General features: G+C 37.1%; 2 protein-coding genes across 7 annotated transcripts in view; both read left to right on the forward strand.

The window, feature by feature from the left end:
• rb1cc1 (RB1-inducible coiled-coil 1) overlaps positions 1-20,397 on the forward strand; it is a 20,605-nt gene extending 208 nt beyond the window's left edge. Inside the window, exons 1-24 of one of the 3 annotated variants that reach the window (XM_082184246.1) lie at positions 1-127; positions 1,771-1,902; positions 3,792-3,918; positions 4,458-4,628; positions 4,893-5,095; positions 5,565-5,991; positions 8,245-8,415; positions 8,825-9,009; positions 9,180-9,366; positions 9,618-9,699; positions 9,828-9,892; positions 9,979-10,082; positions 10,281-10,407; positions 10,900-12,836; positions 14,811-14,988; positions 15,202-15,310; positions 15,467-15,749; positions 16,767-16,826; positions 17,000-17,051; positions 17,148-17,195; positions 18,280-18,338; positions 18,423-18,550; positions 18,916-18,986; positions 19,419-20,397. The exon at positions 1-127 is cut by the window's left edge and continues 208 nt beyond it. In XM_082184246.1, the coding sequence (XP_082040372.1) occupies positions 1,832-1,902; positions 3,792-3,918; positions 4,458-4,628; positions 4,893-5,095; positions 5,565-5,991; positions 8,245-8,415; positions 8,825-9,009; positions 9,180-9,366; positions 9,618-9,699; positions 9,828-9,892; positions 9,979-10,082; positions 10,281-10,407; positions 10,900-12,836; positions 14,811-14,988; positions 15,202-15,310; positions 15,467-15,749; positions 16,767-16,826; positions 17,000-17,051; positions 17,148-17,195; positions 18,280-18,338; positions 18,423-18,550; positions 18,916-18,986; positions 19,419-19,496 (4,923 nt within the window). In that variant the 5' untranslated portion in view covers positions 1-127; positions 1,771-1,831 and the 3' untranslated portion in view covers positions 19,497-20,397. The remainder of the gene's footprint in view (positions 128-1,770; positions 1,903-3,791; positions 3,919-4,457; positions 4,629-4,892; positions 5,096-5,564; positions 5,992-8,244; positions 8,416-8,824; positions 9,010-9,179; positions 9,367-9,617; positions 9,700-9,827; positions 9,893-9,978; positions 10,083-10,280; positions 10,408-10,899; positions 12,837-14,810; positions 14,989-15,201; positions 15,311-15,466; positions 15,750-16,766; positions 16,827-16,999; positions 17,052-17,147; positions 17,196-18,279; positions 18,339-18,422; positions 18,551-18,915; positions 18,987-19,418) is intronic. The other 2 variants (XM_082184247.1, XM_082184248.1) reach the window with 2 other exon arrangements.
• Positions 20,398-20,800: 403 nt separating this feature from the next.
• st18 (ST18 C2H2C-type zinc finger transcription factor) overlaps positions 20,801-22,958 on the forward strand; it is a 72,438-nt gene continuing 70,280 nt past the window's right edge. For all 4 annotated transcript variants that reach the window (XM_082184253.1, XM_082184254.1, XM_082184258.1 and 1 more), the window contains exon 1: positions 20,801-22,782. The gene's annotated coding sequence lies outside the window, so the exon portion shown is untranslated. The remainder of the gene's footprint in view (positions 22,783-22,958) is intronic.

Here is a 22,958-nt window from a genome sequence, read left to right on the forward strand (position 1 = left end):
TGGAGTGATGAGCTTTAGCCTGTTAGCCCGACAGCTTCAACCTCTAGCTGACAGAAACCTCAACATCTCAGCCAAAAACAACCTATTAATCTGCGTTAATGCAGAGAATGGACTGAAGACAGGTCAGGTAAGACTTTCTGATACTGATTCAGCTCCTTATATTGTAGATGTTGCAGTTTAAAAGCAAAAAAAACCCGGATCATTTGAGGCTGTTATGGTCACTTATACGGAATTGTGGCACTAAATATAACTAGATAATGTAAACAAAACCAAGTGTAGTTTGACGAATTAGGGTTTAGTCGAGGTTTATTGATATCACGTAATGTGATATTGATGAAGGTTTGGTGTTCTGGTGATGGTTTAAGAGATATTTAGACATACTGTCATCCTGCCCAAATAATGACCAGGGCCTTTGAAACAACAAAACAAAGATTTGTAGCTTTCAGGAGTCCCTCATTTGTTTGTTAAAAGAGTCTTATTAAGGAAACTTGTCTTGTTTTAGGTCATATTTTGACTTTGAAGATAAGGTTTCAACTGCCCGCCGAAGGGGAAAGCTGTCAATCAATATTGACACATAACAAGTTGTGACAAACAGACTAATATAAATCGTGATCCGCAATATATTTGACCAAAACAATATTTTATGCACTTTTCAGCTTGTTTACCCCCTCATTAAATGACATTAGTTATCCATGTGGTCCACGCCAACCATGTGCTATTCCTGGTAGACTCGCCTTATTATTCCCTGTATCCATAATAAGAGTTGTTATTACAATGCTTCCCTGTCAAAGTTTTACACCCGTTCATGGGGAATTAGGGCACAAAGGATCTTTTAGCTTGTGTTGATGGTGTTTACCCACAGGGAACAACATGACTCAGCCTGAATATTTGGGCCACATGGTCATGCTGATCTGTGTGCAGTTTTACATCTCAGTAACCACATTTCAGAGCACAAACAACCCCAGAGATTTAGGCAAGGCCCATGTAATAATCTGAAAAGTGTTATTTTTTTGTCTCAGCATAGAATGGCATCCCTGATCACAGTGATTAGCTGGTTATCTGGGGGTTTTCCAGCTTGTTATCTACTGAAACAGTCACGTTGGGCTAGATACAGTAGGCCTATGTCTTGTAGGTTACGTGTGCTTGTACAGATTAACTAGCACAACCATTTCATGAGCATCTGAACTTAAATAGTTGTATTTCGTAAATGCTTTGGGATACAGACGTAAGGTTAGTCTCCTAAAGAAGATTGTTTGAGTTTTAAAAAGTTTACTGAAAGCAGTGTTTTTTACTTTACACAAAATATGTATTTTTCAAAATAATTTGGTCTGTAAAATGGCTAGAAAATCAAAGCCACATGTCTAACCAAACTAAGTTTATTATCACAAAAATTGAGCCAGCTATAAGGTTTTAAAGTACAATTGACATTGTAACACAATGTCCGATTTAAAAAAGTTTTTTGTAGAATTAATTTTAAGTGTTTAAGCTTTCAAATGATACCTAATATATGATGATTAATAAATATGTGAAAGTGTGCCAAGTGTCCCGCTACCAGGACACTGACAGTTAACAGGCTATAGGACTTTTTGTGTGCGGTTGGTATAACCATTTAAACCTTTTATTAACTTTTTTTGTTTTTGTTTTAAAATTGTATGTATTTTTTGATGTATTATAATTTTAGGTTAATTAAAATGTTATAAAATAATCATCACTTGTAAGTTCTGATGAAACTTGATTTGAATCGTGTGCATTTTCTTTCTTTCTGATCAGACAGCCATAATTGACTAGATGAACAAATCAAGCTGGAGGCAGGCTCAGCGGAGAATTCAACATGAAGCTGTATGTGTTTCAAGTCAACAATGGAAGCACATTAACGTTTGACACTGAACTTGCTGTCCAAACGTAAGAGACTTTTATGGTTTTAAGAAAAAATGAATGTTTAAGCCCTCATTTGTTTTCACCTATATGTTTTATGTGAAGTCATGATGTAGTTATGTTACGTAGTTATGTAGATGTTTCATAGAACATATTATGTGACAAACTTATTCACAGTATTTGTTAACAAAACTTCAGTAAGATTATACATGTTAACATATTTAAAGGGTTAGTTCACCCAAAAATTACTCAACCTCATGTCGTTCCAAAGTCCAAACCCGTAAGACTTTCAAGATTTCTGTCCCTTTATTGACAGTCGCGGTGAAGGAATTTCCCTTACGGTAATTTTGAGTGGCTCAGTAGCGCGATATGCGGTATTATCGCAAATAAATATATTTATTTGTTGCTAAATAAGTGTTAAGATGTGGTCAGCTTGCACAAAAACGAGGGCATTTTCAATGTAACCGAAACTAAAACGCATTGAAAGGCTGTCACTCAGCGCGTTGTTACGGCAACGGACTGTCTTTGAATGAGTCATTAAACCGTTCAACGAACACGTTCAAAAACGCTGATTCATTAAAAGATAGATGTAATGAAACAAGATATTAATTATTTTTTAACTTTGAGCTCTACTTTTCAAGGCTCAGCTGACCAGCAATGCGTCGCATGGGTAACGCTGAAGCTGATGCTTCACTTAATAGACACCAATGGCATTGATTCAATGCGTGACTCGCTGATTTATTTTCCCGCGGCTTCCTCGCGCTGTGAAACGCTGACGCTGGTGCCATTCATGGTAAATACCCTTAAACGTTAAAAGGATGATACAACAAATATTTCCCTTTCCTTGGACACGGCAGCCTTTTCACGAATATATGACATCAGACAGACGCAGGTAATCGCACGTCTTTCTCATTCAATGTCTGTTTAGGCTTAAGTGCAAATCCACGAAGCCTCTGTACAAGTCACCATGATAAACAGTCTTGTTATCATCATTAACTTATTTAAAGCGAGCATAAACAGAAGCACAACCGATCCGGCTTGATGTGTAAGAACAAACCTCATTGGTTCTTGCAGAAGCTCAAACGTGCTGCGTAACGCAAGAAGGAAAAATGTTCTCGCATGTCCGTTTACCACAACTGGACCTGGTGTGTGAGTTGATGAGTGTTTATATGTGAATAAAAGCCTAAATTCAATCTGTTCATCATATAGAGAGATCACATCTCTTCAGAAAAGCCGCTCAATTAATATGGATTCGTTTTACAGTCTCTTTATTAACTTTTTGAAGCGTCAAAGTGGTAGTTGCGTAGCTGTCAATGGAGGGACAGAATTCTCTCAGATTTCATCAAAAATATCTTCATTTGTGTTTCCAAGATGAACGTAAACATAAAAAGTAATGTAAACATTTGCAGCTTTTATTGTAATAGTATATTCGTATTAGAATTCATAGAAATGAACGCTAACAAAGATGGCTGTTACCTATTGCATTATCTAATGTTAACACTTAGAGCCTTATGGTGAACCTATTACTGTTTATTTTTGTCTTAAAACATCTTAAAAATAGTTGAATGAGTTTGTCTGAATTTACATATGTTGATATATTTTGCATATGAGACAATGCATTATATTGAATAATATACTATGTAATATAATGGTATTATGTTGATACTTAGAAATGCAAAATACTTTGATTACATTATTCCAGTGTAATTACCTGTGTAATGCTATGATGGTTAAGGTGCAAATGTAAATGATTATTATTATTATTTTACATAAGTGTTATTAGTTCTTAAAAAGTACAAATTCCATCATCAGTATTACTCATGTCTCTATATTCTGTTTGTCTCTATAAAGTGAATCCTGATTTGGTTTACTGGATAACTAAAAGTATAATGTGTTGTGCTTCATGCTCTTTATAGTGTTTTGGACCTTAAACATGCCATTCAGGCCAAATATAAAATTGCAATCCAGCACCAGGTGCTGGTGGTCAATGGAGGGGAGTGTATGGTGGCAGAGAGGCGTGTGTGCAGCTACAGCGCCGGAACGGTGAGTAACAAGCCAAATCACACAAAAAACTGCATTTTTGCTCTTCAACATTTGTTTAGAGGGTAATATTAGTTATTATATATGAATAGTATAGTCAAATGATCAATTGTTGCTACAAATTACACTACTAAAATGTTTCAAGAACCAAAAATCACAAAGAAGCTCTATAAAAGTTGTGAATGTGATACTTGTGTTATTATTAATTCATTTTGGGGGCAGTTGTGGCCTAATGGTTAAAGAGTCGGACTTGTAATCGCAGGTTCGATTCTCAATACCGGCAGGAAATAACTTATGTGCCCTTGAGCAAGGCATCTAATCTCCAATCGCTCCCCGAGCGCCGTAGTGAATGGCTGCCCACTGCTCCAGGGGGATTGCCATACTTGGCCTTCACTTCACTTCACTTCACTTCACTTCACTTCACTTCACTTCACTTCACTTCACTTCACTTTCAGTATATTTAAATTGGCTGTGAAATATTGAGGTTCTTGAAGTAATGTGATGCCTTAATGCTGATTGATTTTTGTCTCTGGCTTCCTCAGGACACCAACCCGATCTTCTTGTTCAACAAAGAGATGATCCTGTGTGACCGAGCGCCAACCATCCCCAAAACAACCTTCTCCATAGAGAATGAGATGGAGCTGAAGGTGGAGGAGTCACTCATGATGCCTGCCGTCTTTCACACTGTCGCCTCCCGCACTCAACTGGCTCTGGTACAGGCCAACTTCTATTCTGACCTAATGACCAACCCCTGTCTTCCTATATTTGCTCGGTTTTACATATCAATGCTCATCCACACTATGTTATATCAGTGGTGTTTATTTAAGGTTTAAGCATGACTTATATTTGAGAAAATAAATGCAAATACAGTCAAAGCAACAATGCCTTTTTGTAAATGACAGAGGCTTGGATAGAAGCTTTTGTTCCATTTGTGTGCAAATGACTCTCATAATGCCTGATATTTTGCCCTTTTTTAGGAAATGTTTGAGGTTGCCAAGAAGCTTTGCTCTTTCTGTGAGCGTCTGGTCCATGATGAACACCTCCAGCACCAGGGATGGGCAGCCATCATGGCTAACCTGGACGACTGCACCCTGTCCTATCAAAAACTCCTCTTGAAATTCGACACTGCTTACTCAAATTACCAACAGGATTTTGAAGACATCAAAATAAAACTCACCAAGTATGTTCATCTTTGACTCCACCTTCTTATCTTATAAAAGTTTAAAATTAAAATCATTTCATGTTTTTTTAAAGAAATCTCTTATGCTTGTTTAGGCTGTATTTATTTGATCAAAAATACAATAAAAACAATAATATTGTAAAACATTATTACATTATTAAATAACTGTTTTCTATGTGTATTTTGTTTTTAAACGTAATTTATTCTTGTGATATCAAAGCTTTCAGCATCATTACTTAAGTCTTAAAAGTGCTCAGTTCTTATTATTATTAATCTTGAGAACAACTTAATATTTTTGTTCAAACCGTGATAAAAAAAATTCAGGATTTGCAACATAATAAATGTCTTGACTGTCACATTTGATCAATTTAATACGTCTTTACTGAATAATCTGACCCCAGTATTTTGAACCGTAGTGTATTTTGTGAAGAGAGATGTATAGATCACTAATTCTAATGTCATTTGTCAGGCTTGGCACTGCTGTCTCGGTCATGGCAAAGATTCCACTGCTAGAGTGTTTGACTCGGCACAGCTATAGAGAAAGCTTGGAGAAGTCCTGCTCCCCTCACCCAAGAACCACAGATGATGAGGATGATGAAGCAGGAGAAACATCCACCCAGTCCGCTGTCCTCCGTCCCGCTGACGGCCAGAAGAATCGAAAGACACCTTCGCCGGTCTCTGCTTCAGGAGAAACATCATCCCAGGCGTCCTCCTCTCCTCAGGACAGACTGAAGAGCAGCTGTAGTCTAAAAGCAGCTCTACAGGAAGAGGAAGAGTCTCCGGAGAGGGGAGCAATGCCCTGTTTCAATGTCACACTGTTGGATTGGATCAACGTTCAGGACAGACCCAATGATGTGGAGTCGGTTGTGAGGAAGTGTTTTGACTCGATCAACAGGGTGAGTAATAGACGAGTCATATTGGGAGCGAATGTTTTGGTCTGTAAACTAGTGCTACCGTGAAGTAACCGGCAACAACCATTATATTGTGTTGAGGTGGCCAGTCATTATGATACATATACCATGTGATGATAGAAAAGTGTAATTTTGCTATGCTATTTATATTTGCACAGCTATTAGCGGCCAGGAATGCTTGCACTACAAAGAAAAATGGAGACAATGCAAAAAATACATAGTCTGACATCAGTAAGATGACAAAAACCTTGTAATAGTGTGCAACAGTTGGTTCCAGAAGTAAAAACTCCATTCATTTTCTCCATAGGGAAATTTATATTTTACAATAACTTATAAACATTTAAAGACAGCCCTACTGTGAGCTACAAGGTTGTAGGCATGTGCCGGTATCACATTTTCATGCTGCGATTAATTGAGTGATCTTTTATCACGGTATACGGTATTATCACGGTATTTTAATTGCACATGAGAAACAGATGGATTTGGGGGGGATGTAAAAAATAAAATAAAACTTGCATCACAAGGTGTAATTGTGATTGTCAAAACATTTGGTAACTAAACTGAATTTTATAAAGTTTAGTGACAACATGTTACAATGATTACATGGTACAATGACTGGTAGGCTACTGTTTGTATTGCTTAACACAAATTTAACGATTTCAATTCAATACTTGGGATTTGATTTAAATCTTGATTCAATATTGACTTATTTTGGATAAATATTAGGAAGGCTACAGTAGATAGCCCACATGTTATTTTTTTCTCATGAAAAAAAATATCTCACATAATGCCATGTAACCATATAGAGCCCTATCAGCTGGTATTATTAAAGGTTACAAATAACTAATTAAATCAAATATAATGCAGTTTTCATTATAATAACAATTATGTAATGACACAAGTAAAAATATAATAAATATGTAAAAAAGTGCAGTGCACATATTCAGCAAAATACTCCTCTTTATCTATATGTTTTAGTCATCTAACATGCTGCTGGTCATTAAATAGTTTAAATGTAACGTTCTGTGACACAATTGTTCTCCTGTTTCATATCAAAAGTAACCTGCTCTGTCTTGTTTGACGGTCTTCGTGTCCTCTTTGCTCCGCGATTTTTCTCTGCGTGAGAAAACGGATGTGTGGCGTGAGCGTGTGAAGAGTCTCGCGCTGAATGCGTCGAGTTGGCAGCTCTGCTTTTAGAAGCGGGATGGATCCGGATAGATCGGCGGCGGCCATAGACTGTAGGCGGCGGCGTTCCTCCTTCCACCATGCTGCTTCTCCATGTGAGGACTGTTTACATTAGACTAGAAGTGCGCACCGGCCGCATGCTTATACACGTGGCGATTGTTTACATCAGAGTGCGCACGTGTTTCGCGCAGTTTGTTTAAGCGGTTGATGGAAAATAAGCTATAATGCGCGTTCTAAAAATCTAAATTCGGATCTATTATTTTTCACGGTATTTTGAAGTGCCCGCGATAACAATATCGTGCATATTCATTACCGCGATTTATCGCATTACCGAATACCGGCACATGTCTACAAGGTTGTTATTCAATAGTATTTGCTTCTGTTGAAGCCGTTAGGCCACATTATTTCAACTTAAATTATGCATAATCGAGTTTAAAAGTGGAATTCGTGGTGAAACCCATCACTCCTACATCACATACAAAAGTTTGGGGTCAGTAGGATTTATATTAAAGGAATTAGTACTTTAATTCAGCAAGGATGCATCAAATTTATCAAAACAATAAAGAAATGCATATTGCTACAAATAAATGCTGTTCTTTTGAACTTTCTGTTAAAAGAATCCTGGAAAAAATGTATCATGGTTTCCATAAAGAATATTAGGCAGCACAACTGTTTTCAACATTGATAATAAGAACTGTTAATTAAGCAGCAAATGAACATATTAGACTGATTTCTGAAGGATCATGTGACACTGAAGACTGGAGTAATGATGCTGAAAATTCAGCTTTGATCACAGGAATAAATTACATTTTAAAATATATTAACATAGAAAACAGTTATTTTAAATTGTAATGATATTTCATAATGTTACTGTTTTTATAAACGCAGCCTTGGTGAGACTTTCAAAAGCATTACAAATCTTACCAAACCAAACTTTTAAACAGTAAAGTACATCATCATCATCACCACATTTCACAGGATTGTAACCATGAACTATTTTACTGTCCATGATCACTCATTTTCATTTGTTTAATTCATTCTTTATGCTTCCAGCTTGATCCACGAATTATCCAACCCTTTCTAACTGAATGCCGTGAGACGATTACCAAATTGGATAATCAGAACATGAAGGCCATCAAAGGTCTTGAGGACAGATTGTATGCGCTTGACCAGATGATAGCAAGCTGTAAAAAGTTGGTTAATGAACAGAAGGAACTTGCTCAGGTAAGCAAATCTCATTTATTTAGTCTATAAAAGCAACCTAACGGCTACATATTCTACACATAAGTGCACTTTATTTTTTCCCTGAAGTCCACTTTGTTTTTTATGACCATTTTCCACCCTCTCTTTTATGCTACTGTAACTTTAAGACGTATATGATTAGTTACTAGTTACAACACTTAATCTTTTGCTGGTTGTGGGTTTACTGCCAGGTCTAATGTAGTTGGTGCTGCCCCATCCTTCAATAACAGCCTTGTTATAAAGCTGTATTATATTGTTACAGATCAACAAAACAAACTTTAGCCACATGTTTGAATCTATTACAAAGCTGTGCAAAACACTTGAAAATGGCAGTGTGGATGTTTTTCAGGAAACTTGTCTTCCTCATGTCTTCTCCTTTGCCTTCCACTAGGGATTTCTTGCCAATCAGAAGAGGGCTGAAAACCTGAAGGACACCTCGGTGCTGCCTGACCTGTGTCTGAGTCACGCCAACCAGCTGATGATCATGCTGACCAATCACAGGAAGCTACTTGACATTAAGCAGAAGTGTACCACTGCCAAACAGGAGCTCGCCAACAACCTTCAAGTTCGTCTCAAGTAAGAGCAGCATTTTTCTTCTTTGTGAGAAACAGTTTGTTTTCAATTTGGCCAGAACACTAAATAGTTTGGGCTTTGATTTGGGCAATTTTCAATCTATAGAGCTATGATACTTTTATGACATAAATTGTAAGCATTTCCTAGCTGCACTGTGTTGTCTCCTCCATCAGATGGTGCTGCTACGTGATGCTTCACGCTGATCAGGATGGAGAGAAGCTGCAGGCTCTCCTGAGACTGCTGACAGAGCTGCTGGAGCGCGTACGGGTGGTGGAAGCGCTCAGCACTGTGCCACAGATGTACTGTCTCGCCGTAGCGGAGGTGGTCAGACGCAAAATGTTCATAGGACACTACAGACAAGTAAGAGTCAGCTACTAATTCATGATATTTATAAGAAACAGTGGTTAAGTGCATGCTTTGTTATAGAGATGGGTTTATAAAAGTGATTTAACAAAGTTGACCAGATACTGAGTGGATAATATGAGCTAATATAATTATAAAAATTAATTAATAATATTTTATTATTAGTTTTAAAAGATTTCTGCACATTTGATTGTCATTTCTCACAAAAGGGCTAGCTGTGTTAATGTTTTATTTATTATTTCTTCTAGTGGGCCAATGCTCTTGTCAGAGATGGGAAAAACCTCTATGAGGCAGAAAAAGTAAAAAGGGAAACCTTTGGGAAGCTCTTCAGTAAGTTAATTTTAGGTATTTAACATGGCTTCTTTTAGTTTGAGAACAAACACTGACATCTGAGTCCAAATTAATTGTCAGATTGTTTGAGGAGATTGCTTTGAAAACACTGTTTTTGTTTCTTTTAGGGAAATCGTTCCTCAGAAATCGGTTGTTTCGAGGACTGGACTCATGGCCACCCTCTTCGTTTTGCGTGAGTCTTTGAACGTGTTTTTATTTTTCCGGATCCCTTCATGGTCTTTTAGCATTAATGAGTGTTTTCTTCGTTTTTGTGTTTAGACTCGAAGGCCTCGAAAGTTTGATTTTGAGCTTCCAGATATTTCCCTGAATGACCTGCAGTATCTCAAATCCTGTTGTCCTTCCGAAGTTCAGCCTTACCTCAGGTAAACAACTCTTATTCGGTTTCAGGTACAATACTGATGTCTCTGTTGTAACTTCACAACCATATTTGTTTATATGCCAGATATGCTTTTCTTTCCTGTGTTCTTGCAGCCATTGACCTTTCAATCATGGCTAAAAACTCTTAAATGATGATGGTCTGTGTTAGTTGTTCTTTGTCTGATGCCTGTTTTCTTCATCAGGGTCCCCACGTTGTGTGACTTTGAGCCTCTTAACCATCATGTTGAGGTTCTCCATCAGCTGGTTCAGGCTGCGCAGAGTGTGGACGAGATGTCACAAACTATCACAGACCTACTAAATGAACAAAAGGTGCTTTGTTTTCACAATCATTTCATTTTTATTGCTGAAGTGTTTGAAATATTGGATGTTGTCGTGGAAATACAAATTTGCCATACTTTTTTTTTTAAATGCATTTTTATTCATCTTACTGTGATTCATCCATGCATATGTTTATTTCTTTTTTTTGAGCTCGTAATTTTGAATCAGAATGTCATAACTCAACCTGAAATGACAGACTTCTTTGTGGTGATTCTGCCTAAACCCTTCCCTTTCTTACAATCAACTGCAAACTTGCATTCAGATCTGCTTCAATTCAATCAACAAGCAGTGGACATTCCCCTTCTTCCCTGTATTTTTTTTAGTCTTGATATTGTTTAACTTGTATGTATGTCACAGTACGGAAGAAGATATCTGTTGCTACTTGCGTTACATTGCAACTTAAAAAAATATATATAGTCTAATTTGACTTTTATAGCAATGTGAATTTTCATATGATCTTACCTTGTTGCTTTGGCCTTGTAGATTTCCTGTAGCCAGAGTGCTCAAAGATCCACTTTATTAACACCCAGATCTGAAAGCACAACTGCTGTCACCTCTACCTCCACCAAATCTTTGTCCACTCTCATTTTAAAAGCACCGGACTGCCAACCTATGGTGCTTCCTGGTCCCCTGGAGGACCTTTCACCCGACAGCATAGATGCCCAGACCTTTGACTTTGAAACCATTGGGCACCCCAATATGGATCCTGTATTACAGCAAGGCTCTTTGGATTTGGACTCATTGGCAGAAAGTCCAGAGTCAGACTTCATGTCTGCTGTTAATGAATTTGTAATTGAGGAGAACTTGATGTCACCTAATCCCATCAGTGATCCTACAAGCCCAGAGATGATGGTGGAGTCTCTTTACTCCTCTGTTATTAATGCAATCGATAGCAAGCGTATCCAGGACACTACTACCCTTGAGAAGGAAAACTCAAAGATCACAGCTCTTAAGCTATCAGCTGACAGGTACCGTTCCGCTGCAGAAGAATCCAAGAACAATTTGAGGAAAGTTAAAGAAGACCTTTACCACTTTCGAGGTCTTGTTCTGAAGGAGCAACGAGACTTTGGATTCACCCTGAAAACTATGACCATTGAGGTCCGAAACGCACTCAACAGTGTCAAATACTGTCACGAGGAGAAACTAAGAGAAACGCAACAATCCAATCTTCAGAGTTTGAAGGATGATCATGAAAAGCAGATACTTGCTCTCACGGAAGAGCTAGAAGGCAATCGGAAGATTGTCCAAGATGTCCAGAGAGCAATGCTGGAATTGGAGGGGCTTGTGGAGCGTAAGGAGAAGGAAATATCACAGCTGGAGAGTGAGAGGGAGCGTTCTATGCAAGAACTGCAAGATCTTAACAAGCAAACTGTGCAGGACCTTGAGGAGAAGATCTTGAAGCAAAGTGAAGAACTGAAAGCTACACTGCTGTCCAAGGACGGACTTGCTAGGCAATTGGATAACCTGCACTTTGAGATCGAGCATGGCCAACAGAAAATCAGACTGGAGATGGAGAATGCAGAGAAGGTGCACCTTCAAGAACTGGAGACACGGTTGAACCAACAACATGAAGCAGTGCTGCAATCTTTCAGACTGGAAAAAGAAACTGCGCTTGAAAAACTTGTCCAGGAGAACCTGGTGAAACTAAGAGATCTGATGGATTCCCATTCTGCCGAACTCAAGGAGCGCGAGGGACGCTCAAAAGACTTGGAGGCTCGTATTACAGAACTTGCAGATGCCCGCTGCAAACTGGAAGTCGAGATGGCTCTTAAAGAGGCCGAAATGGAGGACATGAGACTCCAATACGAGGAGGCCAAAAGCACCCAAGAAGAGGTTTTGAAATCGGAGCTTACTACCCAAACAACCACCTTGCAGATGCAGGTCGACAAGTTAAACCAGCAGCTCCAGCAGAAGAACGAAGACTACGAGGTGGGCCTGGCTGAGCTCCGAGCGCTCATGAGGTTGGAGAAGGACCACTGCATCTCTGAACTCGTTGATCGGCACGAAGAGGAGAGCACCCTGCTCCGCCACGAGTTTTCAGCGCTCAAGCAGAAGTCGCAGGATGCGGAGAAAGACTGCGAGGAACGAGTCCAGAAGATCCAGCACGATCATCAGGACCAGCTTGCTGCCTTACAGAGGGAAAAGCAGGATGAGCAGAGGGCTTTCCAAGAGAAAGAGCAAGACCTACAGACTGTTATTGGAGACCTGCAGGCGGAAAACTCACTATTGTCAGGAAGACTGGAGCAGGAGAGGGTGGAGGCCCTGCAGAGGGCAGAGAAGGAGAAAGAGGAGGCAGTCAAAGCTGCAATACAAGAGGCCTTAAGAGACTTTCAACTCCAAAAAGAGGAGACTGAGACGAGACTGTTAGGAGCAATTGATCTACTTGAAAATCAGCTAAAAGACAGACAATCCACTGACATGTAAGTAAAATCAAAAGCTTCCATCTTGTTCCACAAGTATTCGAAACAGACAGTCTCTGACAAAATCATTCTAAGATTCAATTTTAAAGCACAGTTTACTAGAAGGATAGATGTCAAATTATAAGTGGCGCTTAATCACTAGTTATTATTGCTCATACTTAGGCTTAGGGATTTCAGCAAACCTTTGATCTTAATGGAATAGAAAACTCATTCCAAACTTGTTTGTTTTTCTTTCTTTTAGGGGAACACAAAAGGAGATACCTCTTTCTTTAGTCTTTTTTTGTCCATACAACAAAGTCAATGGGGTCCAATGCTTCGGACTCCACAGACTTTCATTATATGGACAAAAATAAAATCTTCTTTTATGTTCCCCATAAGAAAGAAAGTCATACAGGTTTGTAACAACATGAGGTTAAGTAAATTATGTATGTAAATTAACAATTTTCATTCAGTAATATTACGCTTATGTGTGCAACCTGTCCTGTCCATTTTGTGCATCAGTCAAACCTCAAATTGTGTTACATTTCCCAAGCGAAAAGACTTTTGGCTGATGGATGATAAAATGGGCAATTATTTTAGCTTTACTTAATTATTAGCCTTACTTTGAAGGAGTGATCTGCGAAATACACTACCGTTAAAAAGTTTGCGGTTGGTAACATTTTGATAAAAAATGCAGTAAAAATGTTAATATTGTGAATTAATATTACAATTTAAAATAGGCGTTTTCTATATGAATATGTTTTAAAATGTAATTTATTCCTGTGATGGCAAAGCAGAATTTTCAGCATCATTACTCCAGTCTTCAGTGTCACATGATCCGACAGAAATCATTATAATATGCTGATTGCTGCTCAAGAAACTTTTATTATTATTATCAATGTTGAAAACCGTTGTGCTGCTTCATATTTTTATGGAAACGGTGATACTTTTGTTCAGGATTCTTTGAAATGAAAAACAAAAACAAATAACAGTATTTATTTGAAACGTAAATCTTTTGAAACATCATAAATGTCTTTACTGTCACTTTTGAGCTACTTAATGCATCCTTTCTGAATAAAATGATCAAATCTTATTGGGCTCAAACTTTTGAACGGTAGTGTATCTAGGCCCCCAAAATTTTGGATTGGCTCTTTTTACTTGGGAAACCACCCAGAACATCTTAGCAGTTTTGCAAAAGCAAATATTCCTCACGTTTTGTTTAAAAAATATATGAAATTGTGTTTTTAACATGGTTTTGGTTGTTCTCTTGGTTCTTTTGACAACAATGTCACTTTCTTGTTGATTTGGTCATGAAGAACTCAATAAATCTTGCACATTTGTATGAGGAAAGCATCTGCTGAGGACAAATAAAATGACACTGAAACAATGCTGGTCTAGTCCATTCAAATTAAAGCTTCTACTTCTAACTTTACTGTTAATTAAACACACTGGAAACATGCATTCACTTTCTCTTTCTGATTTCATTCACCCTTGTGAATAATTAGCACATCAAAAAGAATGAACAAAAACTGTGACCATTTCATTAAAACATTTCTTAAGTAGAAATTAGCGAGAAATATGATAACCCTGTTACATGTGCCAGTAAAGTAGGGATTAATTAAAAACAGAAAACAGATTTGTGTCCAAGTCTTATACCAATCCCAGTAAATTGGAGGTTTTTGATTATTTATTTATTTATTTATTCTGGTGACCAACAAGAAACACTTTAGAAAAAGTGGGTATGGCACTCTATAATATAATTGTCCAGGCTAGTAATGAAAGGTTGTAGGTTCAAACCTGGCAAGAAACAACCTTCAGAGCTCTAGAAAGACACCAAATTGATGCCAGATTTACTGGGGAAAAAATGTAACAACTTGCTCAGCTTTTGAATTTGCATTGTGTATTTTTATTTAGAAGGAAGCATCAGCTAATTGACTTCTTAGTGGTAATGAATGCAAAGCCAGGTTGATTCTCACAGCTGATTCTGTGTTTCAGAGTGGCAGCTTCTGTTGAGCGGTCAGAGGCTGGTGTGGAGGCCGGCGCTACGTTGTCACTAGACAGTGGCCAGTGGACCGAGGAGAGGGCATCGCTCTTGGCCCAACTAGAGATCCTGGAACGCGTAAAGAATGAGGAGATGCAGAACCTGAAGACCTCACTCATTGCTGAACAGCAGGTTAGCAATAAGAAGATTTGAGCTACAGGAATTATGCTATTAGCTCCATTTGAAGTTGTGGGTCGGTGTAAATCGGCAGGACAAGTAAAAAAAAAAAAAAAAAAAAACTATTGTTGATCCCTGTAACTTTTTTGACCTAATAATGATTTGTTACTTAATATAGTATCAATGTGCCCTGAAAATAGCTTGTTTCAATATGTTGTTCACTCCTAGACGAACTTCAATACAGTTCTGACTCGGGAGAAACTCAAGAAAGAACAAATCATCAATGATCTCACAGAGAAGCTCAAAAACGTGTTGCAGCAACAAGAGAAAGATAAAGGTATAAAAACATTTTGTTTTAATCATATCACTTGGAAGAATTTCCACTTGTTTTGTTTTTTTCAAAGATCTGTTACCAAACTGCACAGAAATGATCAATTAGACCAGTAAATGTTCTCATGATCGTTGCCCTCTGTGTTTTGTTGTTTCCCTGAAGGCCTGATTGAAACACTCTCCGAGGACCGCGCCACCATCCTTCAAGAGAAGAAACATATGGAGGAGGAACTCAACCGTCTGCGAAGCACCGTCCTCGTCTCTTCATCCTTCTTTCCGCCCAATCCCATCCCTGCCATCACGGAGGCTCACGGTGCCTGTGGCCCCGCCCACACAGAAGTTCTGTCGCCGTCCACCCCTGACCCAGAGAGACTGCCGCTCATGGCTGCTTTCAAGGATGAGGAGAGGGTGGAGTCGGCCGTGGAGGCCAGCATGATGACAGTGCAGTAAGCATCTGTGCTGACGTGCACATGTAACATATTCATACTAGAGCTAAAATTATAAACCCTGAAGCCTGAAAAACTCAACTACCACACTTAACTTCAACAAACTGGCTACAACAGCACACAGAGTGTATGTCATTAAAATGATCTAGAAGTTGGTTTGAAATGATTCATTTTATACTTGCAGTACAACGGACTGGTTTTGTTTTTTGTCCTAGCTTCTCACTCAGTAGCATTCATCACTGCAAAACACAAACCACACCATTGTTCAGCAAATAATAAAATGCTAAAAATACTGCACAACATTATAAGCTGAATAAGCTTCAACAATACATGTGATTTTGCATTCTCTTGTAGCAACAAAGTCAAAGTTTTGCTTGGATGCATTTTGCCAGAGTTTAAAAGTTTTGGAATAATTACAAAGAAAGATAAAGTTTTTTTTTTTTTTTTTTTATTTCCAAAAATACACACACTTACATGTAAAAAACAAACAAACAAACATTTCCTCAGTTCATTTGTTCTGAAATTTCTATAAAATATGGTATAAGTGAAAGGTATAGCGGAGGATCTTTCCAAATTTTAGATAAGACCCGCCCTCTCCACTTTTTGAAAAGTTTGATTGATTCACCAGAATGATTGACAATTAGGAGGACCAATAGTATAGGTTACCCACCAGGAAGTAAAACATCCTCCGCTATACCTTGAAGTAAAACTTTATTGTGCTAGATGCTAGTTTTGAACAGAATTAGTGTTTTTTTTAATGCTTTTAAAGTCTACCGATTTGTAATAGATATAATAGAATGTGTGTGTATGTATATATAAATATTTATATATATATTTAAATGTGTATATGTCAACAGAATGGAGTTTGTCAGATAATCAGGCTATATATATTACTAACCACACAATTGTTATAAATCATTCACTTTTACTTGAGATTTAAAAGCATGCAAGGAGGATATATTGTAGGAGTTTTGTAGATCTTCTGTCTTTTAAAGGAGCTGAATGAATGTATTTGAGACAGGAAAGCAGAGTAGATCAGATAGAAGAGGAGAGATGTGAGTCGAGCGATTGCTGTAGGTGAGGAATCTTCAGCAGTTTCCTTTTATGAACAAGAAATTATGTTTTCGGTCTGACCACAGTCATGAAGTGTCCTGCTCTGTCATTTTATTGGCTTTGAGAAAATGTTTAAGTTTTGACGAGTTAGTGAACTGTGAAGTTTGGGGGAATTGACTTTGTGTATTTTGTTTCAGTGACAACTCCTTGCTATCTGAAGAGAAACAGCGCATACTGATGTTGGAAAGGGTAATTTATTTTCACATGTACATATTTTATTGACAGGCTTTAAAAATTGCATTTATTAAATATATTATTATATGCATCTATTTATTATTGTTTCAGACCTTACATATGAAGGAGGAAGAGAACAAGAGACTTAGTCAAAGATTGGTAAATATATATTTTTTTATTTGTGTGTGTGTGTTCACATTTTTGTGCTTGCTTTGGCTCTTATATTTCATCTAAATGTGTTAATTGTATGAGAATATCATTTAACATCTTTTAAATTGATCATTTGATTTGGGCCCTTTGTGCTTGATCTCAGTTTATAATTGACCACTTGAACAGTCAATTAAAAGCAGTAATTAGTGATGTTAAATAGAACAATACACACTCAATTAATGCAGGTCCGCGACTGATACAGGAACGGTTATATTATTTTGAATAATAAAAAAATATATATATATATAAATACATTTCTTTCTTTATATTAGATATTTTTATATCCATCTATAAGCAAAATACTGTAGATATTCTGGTATTACTTTATAGTATTACTTAGATATTTCTTTATAGTTAATTTACACTACGTTGCTGTTGTTACGATAGTAGCAACTCGCACATTATCAGCAGTTAATTAAAACATGAGACTCTTTGAGATAATTTAATAACATTTCCCCTGGGACTATTTCTCCAAATAGGTTTAATCTCTTTAGGAAAATTACTATCGCCGTCTCATTGGCCCGTGAGAGACATCTTATGAGACACGTAACCCACACTTTAGTGTCCTGAGTCCTGACAGCTCGGGGCAGATTCACAAGATGAATAACAACTCTGAAATGTGCCTGTGTAATTGAGCTGGGACTGAATTTCAGCTCATTTACAAACACGCTCGGAATTAAACAAATACTGACATGTTTAAATCCCTCATTTCTTTTTTTATTATGTATCTATGTTGCACTAATTTTAGTCTTTTTCTGTTGTGTTATAAGTATTAACTACCAATGCATGCTATTTAATGGACTGTTCTACTCCTTACCACTAGATGGCACACATACATTTGTTTTAGGCACAAACTCTCCTATAATCACTGGAAGCATTTATGAGATTCAACATTACATTGAACCAAAATAGATTGTTTTGTAATATAATGCATGCAGATTTATTTTGTGATTGCAGTGTGTATGTATGTAAGCAACATGACAAACATTTAGTGTAAATATCATCAGAATCTTCTAACAATTTTGTTTTACAGATGTCACAGAGTATGTCGTCCGTGTCGTCACGGCACTCGGAGAAAATCGCCATTCGAGAGTAAGCATTTTTGGATATTAGCATTAATGATCTGATCTGCTATTTTACCCAGTCCACCTCATTTGAAAACCCCTCCTTTTGTAGTTTTCAGGTGGGCGACTTGGTTCTCATAATCCTGGACGAGAGGCACGATAATTACGTTCTCTTCACTGTTGGTCCCACCCTTTATTTCCTGCACTCAGAGTCCCTCACTGCACTGGACCTCAAACCAGGTCAGTCACACACACACACACACGACAGGAATACTTAATTAAGGAACAGGTTTATTAAATATATTCGATTTTACATATTTGAAACAATTTTGCTCCATCAAGATAGTTTTGCATTTACCATATTCTTTCATCGCTGTTCCACAAGTATGTTAACTTATTTATTATAATTGATTAATTATTTACATTTATGTATCATTGCATTTGTAGATTGAAATGTTTTGTTAAATGTTCCAGTTTGACATGAATGATGACATAAAAAGAGGAAGTGTTTTATTCCTGATAAAGTGTATTGTTTTAGTATTTTACATAAAGCACCTTTTTATATCGTATATCAGTAATCATTTTTATTTATTTTTTTATTTTAGCGACAGGAGCAACAAGACGGCCGTGGGTTTTAGGAAAAGTCATGGAGAAGGAATATTGCCAAGCTAAAAAGGTAACCAGTATTATTTTATTATTTATGCAACTGCTCTAAATGGAGTGTTTTTGTACAATTTAATTTAATTTAATTGAACTTATTTTTTACTTTACAAATAATTATGACTAATTTTGGTAATATTGCACTCATAATATAACTTCCTTAATGACAAAATTTTTGCCCATTTTTCCTGTTTTTGGTTAATATTGGTTATATTTGAGACGTAAATATTAAAACAATTAAAACATTTGCAGATGCTTAAAACAGTGCATGCTGATTTAATTTTGTTTTGCATTTTAAAGTTAATTGTGTTTTCAAAATCAGTGTCTTAATATTACTGCAGGCACTTATATAAAATTATCTAATTATTGATTGATTGATTTTTTATTTTTTTTCATTTTTTTTAATACATTCTTTGAACGTGTCTCTTTTGTTATTGTCTGTCTCCAGGCCCAAAACCGGTTCAAAGTTCCTCTCGGCACCAAATTCTACAGAGTAAAGGCCGTGCCATGGAACAAGAAAGTGTAATCGTGTAAAAAAAAATGTATCATATTGTAATAAGCGCAGTATGTTTTTATTGCTTTTTTTAAGCAAACTCGCTCATCCTTGATTTTTTTGTTTTGTCACATCAGAAGACAAAACCATTTCACCCCCTTTTATTTTTTGCCTCTGTTGCAATTGCAAATCGTTTTATCTAATTTTTTATATGCAGAGGATTTGTAAATGTGGACCAAATGATTCTAAGTTTATCGGGGCATTGCCCTCACGTGCGATGATGGCTCCAAAGCCATCACAACAAGCCTGTAAAATGAACAAAATGTATTTGGATGTTACATATTAGTTCATCATTAATATTATGGTCGGGGGTGGGAGGGGGGGGGGAGCACTATCACAGTCAGCTTACTTGCTTCAGAAGGTTATGAAAATATAAATTTATTGTAAATGTTACCAGAGGAATGGTCATGGCATGCATATAGATAATATTTTCTTTAATTTACTTCTGGATATGCGTTGTAGTCGGAGGTACCAGTACAAATCTGCTGATTGTTACTCGCAGCACAGTATGACCCGCCTGTTTATTATTATGACGTACATTTGGACTACCTGGCGCAGAGGCCTCGCAATCCATCAGATGCACTTTCGGAAAAAAAAGACGATGTTTTCGTAGACTCAAAAGGGAGGCGTTTGTGCTGTTGAAAACAAGCGTCTAAAGAAAAGCAGCACATATCTTCCCTCTGTTGTAGGATGTTGAAAAATAGAAAGTAATATTTCATGTTTGTGAATGTGTGTCTTTATTGAATTTAACGACAACATTGTATATTATTCATCAGATCACACCAGTAACAAAAAAAAAAAAAAACACACAAAAAAAATGACTGTATTGTAAAAGAATTTAGAATTTTCAAAACAATAAAGGTTTGATCCCAAACTCCTCGCAGTAGATTGCATTTCCCACAGCGTCCGGTTTGGGACACGTTCTTCGAGAAGTGCAAGTGAAATCAAACAACTTTATTTTGCCATAGAAAAAGTAGTTTTCTTTTTATTGTTTTCATTTATTTAAATTTTTTTTTATTTGCCATACCGTTGGGGAAGAGATGCATGTATCCAAAGTACATTTAAAGGCTTTTTTTGTTGATCTATTGAATCAAAGTACAATAAAGCTTTGGACTTGATGCTTGAAGATGTTTCCCGTCAACATCCGTTCTCCGGTTGTTGTGCATAATGATAAAGTTGTGTATGAGTGGAAAATACACTCTGAAAGGTTTTTTTTTCTTGTTCAAAGATTATAGACCCAAAAATATGCCCCCAATTCTTTTTCTCCTCCTTTTGCAAATGCGCGTACCGCTATGATTGTAAGTACTTGTTTACATAAGTTTTGCAATCATCGCCTATTGATGCTCTTGAGTCACTGGCAACACTTCCAACCGAGCAAAACGGAAGATTTTAAAAGAATTATGCCTCTATTGTGTCAACTAAACTAATGAATAGCAAACAAGCCCATACATGTCAGGAATTAATGGGATCCATTTTATTGCTATTGTCTATCACTTATGTAACGTGTTCCGTCTAAAATTAAACCTGGGAGTGAAGGCAGTGCCGAGGTACGTCGTTTGAGGGAATTATTCCCAACTTAGACGTTTCTCTCTTTCAGCTCGGTCCTTGTCTAATGTTGGCTTTTGTGGGGGCATTAGCTACTGTCGTGTGCTACCGTTGGCACGCTCTCGCACGCAACAGACTTCAAAAGGGCTCCGATAAGGGCCCGGGAACGGTACTACCCTCTTGGAGGAGCACGGCGCACCAACATCACTTTCCCAGTTCACAGCGGGGAGCATAGCAGCTCTCCGCCGAGCCTTCGGTACCATGTGGGCCTAGGGGTGTTTCGGCAATGTTTTGCTTTATTTTCTCCGTTTAGCATAAGTCGGCTGTCACATTTGGATGGCGTTTTCATAAATTGATGGTGTGATTCGTAGTATCTCGGGACAGGCCTGAATGACTAAACGCGAGATGCTGAGGTTGCTGGTGAAGGAGAACCATGTGGAATGGACAGCCTCTCAGTGTAAATGTTTACAGCCCCCTACTGTGGAGCCGGGACATGCTAGGCACGACTAGAGCTCGGCGCTGGTGTGACATCCTTCCAAACGGTGTTTGCTTCACCAAAAAGCCAATAATATACTGAATTAACAGTCTGATGACAATGTGGGTGGCCTCAAATCTCTCTCCCTTTTTTTTTTTTTTTTGTGCCCCGTTGACATTTTTATTTGTACGGATTGTGGGAAGAGGTAGTACTAATTAAGTAAAATACTAATATGATAGGAAGTATTTCTGTTAAATTGTACAGTAGTCTTTCTGAAATATGCTTTGGCTCAGGCAACTCGGGTTTATTAATTATAACATGATTATTTGCATAGAAAAGAAATCAAGAGTGAGTCATCTCTCTGTTAGTTTGCATTGGGACATCATTTATTTTGATATTTTCAAACCACGTTTTGAAATGCCGATATTATCAAACTGATTTCTTTAATATTATCAAACAGTATGCAATGTTTCAAAGTGAGAAATTTTTTGCTTTGTTAGTAGCTATTACAAATGACATATAATCCATTGCTGTAAAAAGTGATCAGTTGACAACTTAAAAAAAAAAAAAAAAAAAAAGTGAGGATGCCTTAAAATGATTAAGCAAATAAACAATGCGTAATTGAAAAAATTAAGTTATGTGAACTTGACAATTCCACACAACTTATTTTTTTCCAATTATGCATGAAGTTTATTTGCTTAATTTTAAGGTAATGGGTTTCCTCACTTTTTTTACGTTGTCAGCTGATCACTTCTGATTTTGGTGCTATTGCTTTCCCTCGAATTATATCACGTGTAATGACTGAAGGTTTTTACAAAAGTCGGACAGGATGGAAGGAATTAAGGACACTGGAAAAAACTATACATTTTTTATTAATGAAATCAGTGTTTTCAAAAAGTTTTGCTTGATTAGAGAAGTAAAAATGGAATATGTATTAATAAAATTGCCAGTTTATCATTTTAGAAATACAGCACCCAGGGCAAAAATGACAACATCCCATCAAACCAAAGGTAATTGTTAGAGTAAGTTATTTGAAATTCACCCCTCTGCACACTATTGTGATATTGTAATAGAACATAATTGGATTTTTAACATTGTCAGTTTAATTATTATAATTCTGAAAATAATAGGAAATATTTTGCATAATAGGAAAGATCCAGAAACGAGAAGAACTCAAACATGGGACGCCCATGTGAACACCACAGCTGTCGGAGCGCATGCATGAACCTCTATGCCAAGGCAAGTACATTGGTTAGACCGATCCAGTGACATTTATGATTTATTAAGACTCGATGTGATGCATTATCATCTCAACCGTAACTCTGCAACTACAGAAACACAGCAACTGAGAAAAACACCTTTTGATTGAATTTTGATTGATCTGATATCAACGTCATACTGTTTTCTCTAAATCT

Source organism: Leuciscus leuciscus (genome assembly GCF_965113295.1).
Source record: "Leuciscus leuciscus genome assembly, chromosome: 11".
NCBI classification, from domain to species: Eukaryota; Metazoa; Chordata; class Actinopteri; order Cypriniformes; family Leuciscidae; genus Leuciscus; species Leuciscus leuciscus.